The following is a 13,249-nucleotide window of genomic DNA, read 5'->3' on the forward strand; positions in this document are numbered from 1 at the left end:
GGCAGACAGAGGTTTGTGACTTGGCACAGTCATACAGATAGTAAATATATGAGGTTGGATTTGAACTCAGGTCTTCTGGACTCTATCGCTAGTGCTCTTTCCATTGCACCACTTAGCTTCTTCCTAAGGAGAGAATACAAAGAAAGTAAAAAAAAAAATTCCATGCTCTTTTCAAGAAGTTCACATTGCAGTGAAGGTTACAAGTATGAAAAAAAACTACATACCACAAACTTATGCAAATATGTATTATGTGTGTATATGTATATGTATGTATATACATGTAAGTGTATGTCTGTATATGCATATATACAGACATTCATACTATAATACAACATATACAAATAGCAACTATATGTAGAAATATACACATAGGAATATATATGTGTAAAATTTTGTATATTACAGATGTGAATACAGATGCACATGTTATTGAAAGTCATCTCAATCAGAAAAACACTTAACATTTAGGGCACTTGAGAAAAAACTTCTTGAAAGAAGCCAGGAAGTAGAAATGAAGAGGGAAAATTTTGTTCTAGGCTGGAGGGCCAGACAGTGAAAATGCATGGAGTCAGGAGACTATGTCAGTAAATCATAGAGTATTTCAAAAGGAGTAAAACATAAGACTTTTAAAATAGGAAGTGACCAGGTTTTTGAAGGGTTTTTACAAGCTAGAAGATTTTGGTTTTTTTATGTCAGAGTCATTTTAGAGCCACTGGGGTTTTATTGAGTGGGGGAAATAGGACATGGATATAGATATGTGCTTTACTTAGGAAGATCATTTTGATAGTTGAGTACAGAATGGACTGGTTAAAGATCTGTGGTGGGGGAACCAACCAGCAGGCTGTTGAAGTAGTCTGGGTCTTAGGTGATGAAGGTTCACATCATGGTGTAACATGAGAGTAGAGAAGAGTGTATAGATGAGATGTTGGAAAGAGAGAAATGATACTGTATATGGAATGTGAGAGAATAATTGAAAGTGATACTTACATGTTGAAAGGCAGACTGGGTTATTAGCAGGGTGGAATTTGACAGTTATAGAGAGAAGGGGAGAACTTGGGGGGCCAAGAGAATGAGTCTTTTTAGACGTTGAATTTAATCTTTATAAGACATCAGGTTTGAATTTTCCAGTAGTCACTTGGAGGTGCAAGACTAGCGATGAGGAGAAGATTACGAAAATCATTTGTATAGATGATAATTGAATCCACAGGAGCTGATGAGATGGTATAGAGTAAGAAGAGAAGGGAGCCTAGGCTAGAGCCTTGCCCGACATCCATGGTCAGTTGGTCTGACCTGGGTGAAGATCCAGATGGGGAAGGGCTACTAATGCACAACCTTCTGGTAGGTAGGAAGATAATGAAGAGAGTGTCAGGAAAACCTAGAGGAGAAAAATTATCGAGGAGAAAAGGATGATCAACAGCATCAGAAGCTGCAGAGAAATGAGAAATGACTACTAGGTTTGCAATTAAGAGATCTTTGGTTACTTTGGAAAGCACGGTTTCATTTGAATGATAAGGTTAGAAGTCAGAATTTAGGGAGTTAAGAAGGTGAGAGGAGAAAAAATAGAAGCACTAGTTCTCTACAACCTTCTCAATGAGATAATTCACAAAAGGTTAAGGAAGATAAGCATTAACCATCCATTCCAGCAGTGACTTATAGTGTGACTCCGAGTGCCCTCATCTGGCTGCTGCCTCCCATTCTGGATCTGGAGGAGATGAGAGCCTAAAAACCCTGTCCCCAAAGACTAAGACCACTTTCTCCTCCATCAATGTCCTGTGGATCAAATGAGCTACTCTTTTGGTGTTAACACTGCCATGTAGCCTGCTGTGTGGTAAGACCAAGCCTATGGAGGTGATCCAGTTCATGATCTCCTATAAATGGTACATTGAATAGAGTGCCAGGCCTGGACTTAGGTAGATCCATTTTCTTGAGTTCAAATCCACCTTCTGACACTAGCTGTCTGAACCTATGTCTGAACCTAACCTCTGAACCCAGCTTACCTCAGTTTCCTCATCTGTAAAATGAGTTGAAGAACCACTCTTGTATCTTTGCCAAGAAAATCCCAAAATGGAGTCCTGAAAAGTAGGACATGACTGAAACTACTGAAAAACGACAAAATGTGCAAATCCATTAGGTATATCACAGGCAGAAATAAAACAGCCTCTGCCCTCAAGTCGGGGAGAAAGACAATATATACATGTGTAATTTCATTTATATTATGTTGTATATTACACATTGCATATGTGTATTGTGTTCTATGTATTATTAATTCAGTCTTTAGAATCTTATCTCTGAAACAGCCGAAATATATCCAGATGCTGCTTTTCTCTGTTATGCTTATAGTTGTGCCATTTACTCTTTATACTGTCCTGGTCAAGTTACTTCATCGTTATGAACCTCAGTTTCTTTACCTGGAAAATGAAAGGATTAGACTCAGTGACTCAAAGGTTCCTTCCAACTCTAAATCTATGACCCTACAATTCTATTCGTTCCTTACAGGTATGCTGCTATCAATAAAAAAATTGATATCTCTTTGTTCTGAGGTTAATTTGAGACCGCATTTTGAAAATATTTCCTTGTGAATAAGAGAATATTTTCACATGTGATGAAGACATGCTTTATTGAGAAAATTTAGTAAAATAGGATCAAGTTTGTAAAGTGGGATGCTTTCCAGACTTTTATCAGCTATTCTGCTTTTTTCCTCTTAAATATGAGAACATGTGGCCTGTTAGAAAAGTAGAGGAGGCTTAATATGAGGCATCTAAGTGGAGAAAGATTGACTCCATGGACTTTGTTACAAACTTAAACGTTTCTAAAATGAGAAATGTAAATAAAGTAGGCTAAGTATGGCATTGAGAAGGCAAAAGATAGAACAAAGTTGTGCCATTCATTGTCTTGTCTGTTGTTTCCTGTATTAATTTCAGTGAGCTTAGAAGAGAGAAAAGTAGACTGGGGCTGTTGGGCAAGGGTGAGAGATCATACAGGTTGGCTCATCTCTCCTACTCAGGAGAGAAAAGCTGTTGCTATGCTTGCACTGTGATGTTTTAGTTCTGAATCCCACATGTATACTTTAACTAATATTATGTATTTGACCTATTTTACCAATGTTTTTTAGAAGACGTTAATTTTAACTTTTTTTCAATAGGAGTGAAACCTAGGTCAGGCTGGGCTATTGATCCATTTGGACATTCACCAACAATGGCATATCTTCTGAAACGCACTGGATTTTCCAATATGCTTATCCAGAGAGTTCATTATGCAGTTAAAAAATACTTTGCAACCACAAAGTCACTAGAATTTTATTGGAGACAAAATTGGGGTATGTACAGTTATCAGTGATGAAGATTCCACTTTATCAAGTCAGCACCTTATAAAGTTAATGTGGTACTTGATATGAGGGTTTGTATAATATTTCTCATTTCAAGAGTTTTTTTAATTTAATTTTCATTTAGAGTATTAAAAGCACCTATCAAAATAAGAGTGTTAAAATTGCACAATTGTAACATGTTACAATCATAGAGACATTTTAAAAATTGATTATAAACCTGGGATAGTAATGTACAATAACCTTGGCACCTTTGCTTTCTGTGCAGAGGTAATATGTAAATAAAAGATAATATTTTACAAATAAAATTTCAGAATGATATACTGTTAATAACATGTGAAGCATTTGCTTAGCTATAAAATTGCTTATCAGAACAACTCAATTATCATCTTACTTGTTTTGAACTATTTTTTTTTTAAAGCAATTGGGGTTAAGTAACTTGCAAAAGGTTACATGGCCAGTTATTTCTGGGTGTGGTGCTAAATATCTGAGCCCAGATTCGATCCCAGGTCATCCCGACTCTGGGGCCGGTGCACTTACTCACTGCGCCACCTGGCCGCCCCTGTTTTGAACTATTTTCATCAAATATTTGTTGCCTTTGGATTTCTCAGAATATGTAGGCTTTCAAAATTATAATTGTGATATAGTTACAAAATGCCACTACATCAAGGTAATTGTCTTGTGTGTAGACCCTGATAGTTTGTAATTCTGTAAGGTTTTTTTCCCCCTTTTTTCTCTTTGCTGCACAAGTAGAAAATCTTACCAGCAATAAGATGTGTATACTTTTCTGAGAGAATGTTGAACTGGAATCTCTCTGCTGATCTCCCATCTCCTGCTACCTTTCAGACATCTCTTATTGAATGTCCAGAAAACGTCTAAAACTCACTTTATCCAAAGTGAAACTTACTATCTTTTCTCTCTTAAGCCCTCCTACAACCCCTTCTACCTTCCTTATTAATATATATATATATAGGCCTACACTATCCTCCCAGACCCTCAGGCTCCTAACGTAAGAGGTATCCTGTACTCTGCCTATCTCTTCTCTCTACACCCCCCAAGCTTTTCTCTAGGCCTGTCAATTTCACTTTTACACCCTTGCATACATGCTTCCTTCTTCTCTGACAGCCCCACCATTCTAGTATAGACCCTCTGCAGCCCTTACCTTGATTACTTTAATAGCTTGCTAGTTGGTCAGCCTCTTTCTCTCTTCCAGTTCTTCCTCTACACAAACAGCAAAATCATTTTCCTATAGCACAGGTCTAACCACATCTTTTTTACCCCCCACTCAAGAAATTCGAGTGGTTTCCTATCACGTCCAAAATCAAATAAAAAACCCATTTATGTTCAAAGCTTTTCTTAATATAGCCCCTTTCCTCCCTTTGCAGTATTTTTATACCTTATTCTCTGCTATATACTCTGATTCAGTGACACTGGCCTCGCTTTTATTCAAACAAGTCACTCCATCTCTTAGCAGTGGGAATTTTTTCTGACTCTCCCCCATGCCTAGACATATTCTATGCCCTCCTCTTTGCCTACTACCTGTATGTCCCAATATACAGGATGCCTTTCCTAACTCCTCTTCATTCTAGTGCCTTTCTTCTGTTAATTATTTCCTATTAATTCCGTGTGTTTCTTGTTTCTATATATTTTATTTGCTGGTTGTCACCCTTACTATATTGCACACTTCTTGGGGACTGGCACTATCTTGCCCCTTTTTGTATCTCTGTTGATTAGCACAGTTACTAGTACAATATTAGTCACTTAGTAAATCTTTACTGATTGACTATACCTTTGAAATTAGTTCCAGTAATTCCGTGTCCCTCCCAAATACCCCTACCCCCCCCCCCCCAAAAAAAAAGTTGAATAAAAATTTTAGAGAACTTTGGAGGAAAGTTGTTAATAATATTCATTGTTATGTTCTTAATTTTAGATTTGGGATCTAGTACAGATATATTTTGCCATATGATGCCATTTTATAGTTATGATGTACCTCATACTTGTGGGCCTGATCCTAAAATATGTTGCCAATTTGATTTTAAACGACTTCCTGGAGGTAGAATCAGCTGTCCCTGGAGAGTCCCTCCAGAAGCAATACATCAAGGAAATGTCAATCACAGGTACTCTTTTTTTTTTTTTTTTTGAAGCAATTGGGGTTAAGTAACTTGTTCAAGGTTACACAGCCAGTTATTTCTGGGTGTGGTGCTAAGTATCAGAGCCCAGATTGGATCCCAGGTCATCCCGACTCGGGGGCCAGTGCTCTTACTCACTGTGCCACCTGGCCACCCCTAAGCAATTGGGGTTAAGTAACTTGCTCAAGGTTACATGGCCAGGTGTTTCTGGGTGGGTGCTAAGTGTCTGAGCTGGTATTTGATCCCAGGTCATCCCAACTCTGGGGCCGGTGCTCTTACTCACTGTGCTACCTGGCCGCCCCAATCACAGGTACTCTTAAACTTTGCTAATTTTTCTTTCATAAAATGTTTTCTGCACAATAAATATTCACTTAATATTACATGAAGATATTAATGGAAACTGATCAAACGCCTATAGGTTCAGTTTTATGGAGACGAATAGTAGTATGGTGTCCATCCGTTCTTATCCGTTTCTCCTTCACTGCATTCTGCTATATATGAATCATTGTATATACTTTGATAATATAACTTAGTTCTTCACAAAATTGGTAAAAGATACCACCATTAAAATAAATTTATTTGTATTTTAAAATGTTGATTATTATGGTGTGTAAGAGTGATCCCAGGGATCAAGAGATGTGCACCAAAAGTGCAGTTTGAAGCTAAAGCTTTATCTTAACTTAACCTGCTTAAACTTATTAAACTGACTAAGACTTTTGGGCTATCCTATATATTGCACAATTTTTTAAACTGTTTTCTGAGTTGAAGAAAAAATGTTAGTGTTTACATTTTATAAATATTTAATTCATTATTGTATGAATGATTAATGTTATTTTAAAAAAATGATTGTGCCATTAATGAATCTCATTATAATTAAGTGCATAATACTGGGTTCCTTTTCATTTCATTGTTTCTTAGACTGTTGACACTCAGTGAGAAGAGGATGTATGCTTTTTCTCTGTTTCAGTTTTAAGTATCTAGTTTGGTCTTCTGCACATATTAGGCAGTTAATAAAGTGTCTGTTGAATTGATTGTTATAAACAAAACATGCAAATAATTATGTATAAACAAGCTATATAGGATAACTAGGAAATAATCAACCTAAGAGTATGGGTTAGAAAAAAGAGGGATTTGAGAAAAGTTTCCTGTAGAAGGTGGAATTTTAGTTTGAACATGAGGGAAGCCAGGAGGGAGGAGGGAGAACATTCCATGCATAATTGACAGCAAGTGAAAATATTAAGTTAGGAGCTGGAGGATTTTGTGTAAGTAACTGCAAGAATACCATTGTCAATGGATTGAAGGGTATTGGGGGAGGGGTGGCGGTTTATGAAGGGCTTTGACTTATGAATGGAGGATTTTATATTTAATTGTGGAGGTGACAGAGGACCACTTGAATTTATTAAGTAAAGGGATGATATGGTTGGATCTTTAGAGCCAACTTTAGTGCTTTAGAAAAAACACTTTGCTGATTGAGTGGAAGTTGGAATGCAGTGGGGAGAGATTTGGAGCAGACAGACCAACCAGCAGAGATGGTTGGAATAGTTCGGATGTGAGGTGATGAGAACCTGCATCAGGGTGATGGCAGTATCAAAGGAGAGAGGGTGTATTATATATTTCAAAGGTGAAATCAGCAGACCTTGGGAACTTACTGTATGTGGGGGAAGTGAAAGATAGTGGGGAGTCCAGGACCTCTAGATTGGAAGCCTGAGGAACTGGGAGGATGATATTGCCTTGTATAGTAATAGGGAAGGTAGTAGGAGGGGTAGATTTTTGGGGAAAGATAATGAATGTTCTAGGATAGGTAGATTTGAGAATTTTTAGAATAGAGATGGTTATTAAATCCATGGGAGCTGATGAGATCACCAAATGAAGATTTATAGAGGGAGAAACGAAAGTTGGTACAGGACAGAAAAGGAGCTGAGCAGGACAGAGTCTTGGTTGGATACACATGATTATTGGATGTGACAGGGATAAAGATACATCAGTGGTGACTGAGGAGCGGTCAGATTGATAGGAGGAAAACCAGATGTGTGTGGTATCACAAATGTGTAAAAGAAAGAAACAAGGTCAAGAGAATGATTAACAGTGTCAAAGTCTACATAGAGGTCAAGAAGGATGACAGATTTGAGAAAAGGTGGTTGAATTTGGAAATTAAGGGATCATTGGTACTTTGAATAGAGCAGTTTGGGCTGAATGATTGGTTCAGAAGCCAGACACTAGAACAGTCGTGTTAAATTCACATAGAAATGGGGTCTGCTAATCCATACATAAAGATCCCTGAGACATAGTGACTTAGTTTTAAACTGTAATATTATCTGTTTAATTGTATTTATATTTTTCTGTTCAATATTATCCCAGTTACATTTTAATCTCATTTTGAGCCATGCTCTCAAGTGTTGTGGGCTGAATATGTGATACCTCTGCTGTAAGACAGTTAAGAAGAGAGTCACTGAGTTAGGCTGGGAACGTTTATTAAGCATGTCTCTGCTACGACAGTAGGTAGCTTCACCAGACATTGAGCTAGGTTCTAGGAATACAGAGAAAGGCAAAAGACTCTCTCTGCCCTCAAGGAGTTTACAATTAAATGAGGAAAAACAACAGTAATAACAACCACAAAAGCCAAGCAAAAAATCAGGAGTGGGGAGGTGGGACAGTTTGGGGCAGGGGGGGTATTTGATGAGGAAGTTGAAAGCCACTTGAAATAGGAAGAGATGGCTGGTCTGGGCTCCACCCTCAAATGGAGGATCTCAGAGGTGTGAAGGGACAGGAATTTGTAAACCAACCAGGGTTTTTTGAGTTCTCCAGCAAGGCTGCCTCTCCTGGTCCATTAGCATCACGCTGTTCAAGTGAGGAAACAGTTTTTGTAGGGCTGTAGAGGAGTGGGGATAGGTCAGATGTTTATTAGTCAATATCCTTGTTGCTGGGACTTGAGGCTTATCTGGTGCAGTAACCCTTTTACCTGTTTTAGGATTAGAGGTTTCTGCCTAACAAGATGCAGGGGAGGCTCGATTATTTCTCAAAACAGGTTGCACAAGAAGATATCATGGCACATCCTATTGCAAGTACTAATGGTAGAGTATAGACATAATCGTTATTTTTCAATTGTGTCCAAGTCTTTGTGACACCAAATGGATTTTCTGAGCAGAGATACTGGAGTGCTTGGCCATTTCCTTTTCCAGCTCATTTTCTAGATGAGGAAACTGAAGCAATCACGGTTAATTGAGTTGCTCAGAAGTCACACAGCTCATAAGCATCTGAGGTCATATTTGAACTCAGGATGATGAGTCTTCCTGTCTCTAAGTTCAGTGCTCTATTCGCTGTGCCGCCTTGCTGCTCCGTACAGACATAGGTGTGTAAATAAAATGGAAGCGATTCTCAAAATGGAATAGTTGTGAGTCCACAGAGGAGAGGTCTCTGACCTTCAATCTGTAGGAGGAAGGACCCTAAGGGAGAAAGAATCCTGAAGAAGTGTGAGTTTCAGGGCTGAAATGATCCTGCAAAATAAGAAATTCCTTTTGTGCAGGTTAGACTGCTTCACTCTTTTCTGTCTCCTGCTTCATCCTTTTCCTGCCCGTAAGAGGAAGCCGAGACACCTGTCTGACTTTGTGATTCCTGTCTTATACTTCACTTGCCTTCAACTGATCTCCACCATCCATTGGGAAGAGTGACTCCCTCCACTCAGTGTTAAACATTGTCATACCTGATCATACCTTTCATATCCCATTCATTCTGAAACCTGTAGATCATTATGTATATCATAAACCGCATTCTCCCCTGCCTGCCTCACTATAACACTGAATTCTTTATTACCATCCACTGCAACTCTCCCACCCACAAATTTCAACTAAACACCACCTAGTACTTTCACTGTGCCTCTTCTATAGGTAACAAACTTCCTTTTATGCTAAATCTTTATCTTTTCCACTCCTTCCATCTGCTAGTTATTCCTGAAATCTGTCTCCCCTCAGATGACACCAACTCCCTGTTCACTCTTTTCTTATACTGACTGAACCTTCACTCATTCTCCTTGGTTAATTAGTTGAGGCAAGGGAGTTGTAACACTACTTCAGCATTCTTCTACCTCTTTCCCTCAATAACATTTCTTCCTTTGAGGTTCATGCTCTTCATATCTACTACACAATCCACATAATTGCTGTCTATAGACTCAAGGTCACTCCTCTTCTTTCCTTGATGAGTTTTGTACGTGTTTAGCAATTTTTTTATCTCAACTTTTGCCCTCATACTAGGGGACTTCAACATACATGTTGACTCCCTCAAGCACCCTGATGATTTAGTTCCTCAAACTACTTACTTCCTGTGAGCTACTCTTTCACCCTACCTTAGGCATACATTATGGTAGTCATGCACTTGATCTTGCCATCATTCACAAATATGCCATTTCTGAATTCTGAAATCCCCTTACTCAACCATAATCTACTGGCTTTTCACTTCTTCCTCTGCCTTCCCTTATAGGATCCTCTTTTTTGTCTGTACAAATTTTGTACAAAAATTGCCCTCCAATCGCTTGATTTCTCTGTTCTCTCCCAAGCCATCTCCCATGCACTATCTACTCTCTCCCATTTTCCCCATCTTGACCAATTTGTGAACCAATTCAGTTTAGCGCTGCCCTCTTGTTATCTCCATATCATATTGTTGATTTTGCCTGGATAACTAAGTAGTGAATGGTCAGATCTTTAATCTAGAGGAAAATTCTTGCACTTGAAACTCCAAGGCAGATAGTGCTTAAACTTTACATTTTCAATATCAAAACAACAAATTTTCATGGGAGGAATAATACAGTGGTAAGTGCCAGTGTTGTGGCAGAGGAGGATAAATGGAATGGAAGAAATGTTCTTAGGATAGAGAGACTGGAAGTCTAGTCACACTTAAGAAAGGGGAGCAGGGAAGATATGGGGTATCATAATGAACTTTGTCTAGGTTTAATGGGTGCCATTGGAGACTCCCTCTTTATGAAACTTCAGGGGAGTAAGGGAGGGAGGGAGAGAAGATCAAGAGAAGGAGGAAGAGAAAGAGGAGGAGAGGAGAGGAGGAGAGAAGAGGAGCATTGTCTGTGTATCTATATCTGTATGATCCCTGCCATGCTTAGTGTGATGTGGAGCATATGTATCTAGAGCTATGATTATCTGTTGGTAGCAGCAGTGAGATTGCTGTAAGGCCAGGAAATGGGAATAGACCCTACATACCAGTACCTGTTTTAGGTAGCTCCCACCACAAAGAGTGTTTAAAGTTTATACTAAGTGATGACTATAAAGCACTGTGCCAAACACTAGGGATACATTAAAGAAAATAGGACTGCTTTCAAGGAGCTTACTATCTCATGGGGGAGCTCACATTTGGAAGTTTTTAGCTGCAAGTTATGTGATGCAATTTCCTTCATAAATATTTCAAAGTATGAAGCACAGTAAAAAATAAAATATCCTGTTGAAAGGAAATAAACTAAAATAAAATTTAAATATGCTCAAGAGGAAGGATTAGGAAAGAATTAGAAATGGAATAACTTTGAAATAGAGGAGGGCACTCAGATTTGGTACCTGAGGAAAAAATTTTAGGCCATGAGTTAGAAAACCAGAAATCGGAGTCAAAGTCAGTAGAAAAAGAAGCAGAACAAATTAAGTAAACTTTTTTTTAAGACTGCCAAACCCAGAATGTTGAGATAGATGAAAGGGTCACAGAAAGAGACAGTTTTGAATCATATACCTCTCTACATGGGCAAAAGAAAGGATAAGAAGTATGTAGGGATAGGAGACACATGTAAAATTAACCATTTAAGTGAATTAATAGGATTTTAAATAGGACAGGGAAACGTGAATAGTTGAAAGGAGAAGATTCCACGGGAAAAGACTAATATTATAGTACTGGAAGCAAAGTTATTTGCAGGGACAGAGTGTTCACTTAAAAGAAAGGCATAAAAGTCCATACCAGATTCATAGATGTAGGAAAACACAAGCCTGTTCATCATAACCTTAAATGTGAATAGATTAGACATCTGAATAAAATGAAGTTCAATGGCAGAATGGATGAGAAAAATTTGCCATATATGAGAAAACCATTAGAAATAGAGATCCCTTAAAAATGGAAATAAAAGCCTGGGGAAAAAATTACTCTGTTAGGTGTTCCAGAAAGTAGTAGTTACCATGGTATTAGACAAGCAAAAATCAATATTTGCAATATCAAGAGATAACTAGTGAAATTACATTATACTTCAAGATACCATAGGTGAAAACAATTACTAATTAAACAGATATACCAAGTGGTGTTGATGAGGGATGGCTCACAATAGGTTCAGCAGGATCTCTGATCTTATCTAAGACCAGAAAGCCTTTGATTCAGTCTTGAAAGAATTCAATAGGCCCAAGCAGACTTGGAGTCAGAGTTGTAAAAGTTTATTGTACGCTGCGGCAAGGGTCCTTCAGAGGGACCTGCAAGTTTATTGTTAGGCTATCCAGTGGGCAAGAGTCCTTTAGAGGACCTGCAACCTTAAAGGGGTAGAATTAAGATTTTTATAGGAGAATCCATAGTAGAACCCCTGCCAATTATGCTAACTAAGTGATTAAGGGTGGGATTAGGGAGGAGTTAAGGTGGGGTCAGTGTTTAAAGGAACATGCATTTTTAATATAACTGCTCAGGTGTATTGCCCATGATTCACTGGGAAAAAGCCCAAGAGGGGACTACCTAGAGGTGTGGTTTTAGGCTTGAAATGGCACTAAGTCAGCTAGCGGTCAAGGGCTGACTGAGAAGTGTCCAGTCTGATACCCATCTTGTCATGTTTGACAAGATTGATGTCTTTGAACCAAGGCTAACAGAGACTCAGTGTGTGGATAATAGGCTAAGGAGTTAACCCAGAGATAGGGTCCTGAAGGATTCATTGAGGCAGCCAAGGAGTCAACCTAGAGATAGGGTACTAAAGGTTTCATGGGGGCAGCGGGACACACTATACAAGGGGGAGATAATAGTTGCCTAAGCTGGAATGTTTATAGATACTTTTGTGAAAGATTCATAGGAATAGCTTGTCACTTGTTCCAAGCTGAGATAAACAATTCATGACTTCTTGCTGGGCAGAGTTAATGCTCTGAAGCTGGGGGGGGGAGGTTAAAGTGTGATTTCACAAACTGGTTTCACAGAGTGATGTTACAAAGTGGTATTACAAATTGAGTTTACAAATATAGATCCTAAGCACCCCACCATTACTGATGTTACAAATTGGTATTACAAATTGAGTTTACAAATTGATTTTACAAACATAGATCCCAAGCACCCCATCAGTGTAGCATCTAATTTAATAAAGTATAAAATAATGGAATAGCAAAAAGACATTTACATAGTTATTTTAATAGATGCCTTTTTAGTGCTAATCTAACAGGTAAACAGAAGAAAAGAGTGTTTAAGAGAGTGATTAGATAATTAGATGTTTATTAGATATTAGATAACAGAGCTTAGATAATTAAAACCTGTGGCATCTCTTTGAATGTGGTACAGTGGATAGAATGTTAGGTTTGTAGTTGGGAAGTCTACTTCTCCTGAGTTCAAATGTGGCCTCACACAGTGGGTAAGTCACTTCACCCTCTTTGCTCCAGGCTCCTTATCTGTGAAATGAAAAAGGAGAAGGAAATATGGAGATAGAAATGGAGAAGAAAATAATAAACCACTCCAATATCTTTGCCAAGAAAAATCCAAATGGGGTTACAAAGAGTCAGATATGATTGAAACGACTAAACAACACAACAAAATGTATTTCTCTACCTCACATAGTATCTTCATGTTGGATGCAAAGAACTTA

General features: G+C 38.3%; 1 protein-coding gene across 1 annotated transcript in view; it reads left to right on the forward strand.

Annotated features, from left to right (window-relative positions):
- Positions 1–13,249, forward strand: part of MAN2A1 (mannosidase alpha class 2A member 1) — a 236,724-nt gene that overhangs the window by 95,786 nt on the left and 127,689 nt on the right. Inside the window, exons 6-7 of the mRNA XM_069088155.1 lie at positions 3,143–3,316; positions 5,253–5,439. Of these exons, the coding sequence (XP_068944256.1) occupies positions 3,143–3,316; positions 5,253–5,439 (361 nt within the window). The remainder of the gene's footprint in view (positions 1–3,142; positions 3,317–5,252; positions 5,440–13,249) is intronic.

Source organism: Petaurus breviceps, unplaced genomic scaffold (genome assembly GCF_028583685.1).
Source record: "Petaurus breviceps papuanus isolate PSGF00001 unplaced genomic scaffold, PetGlider_PUasm1.0 184, whole genome shotgun sequence".
Lineage (NCBI taxonomy): Eukaryota > Metazoa > Chordata > Mammalia > Diprotodontia > Petauridae > Petaurus > Petaurus breviceps.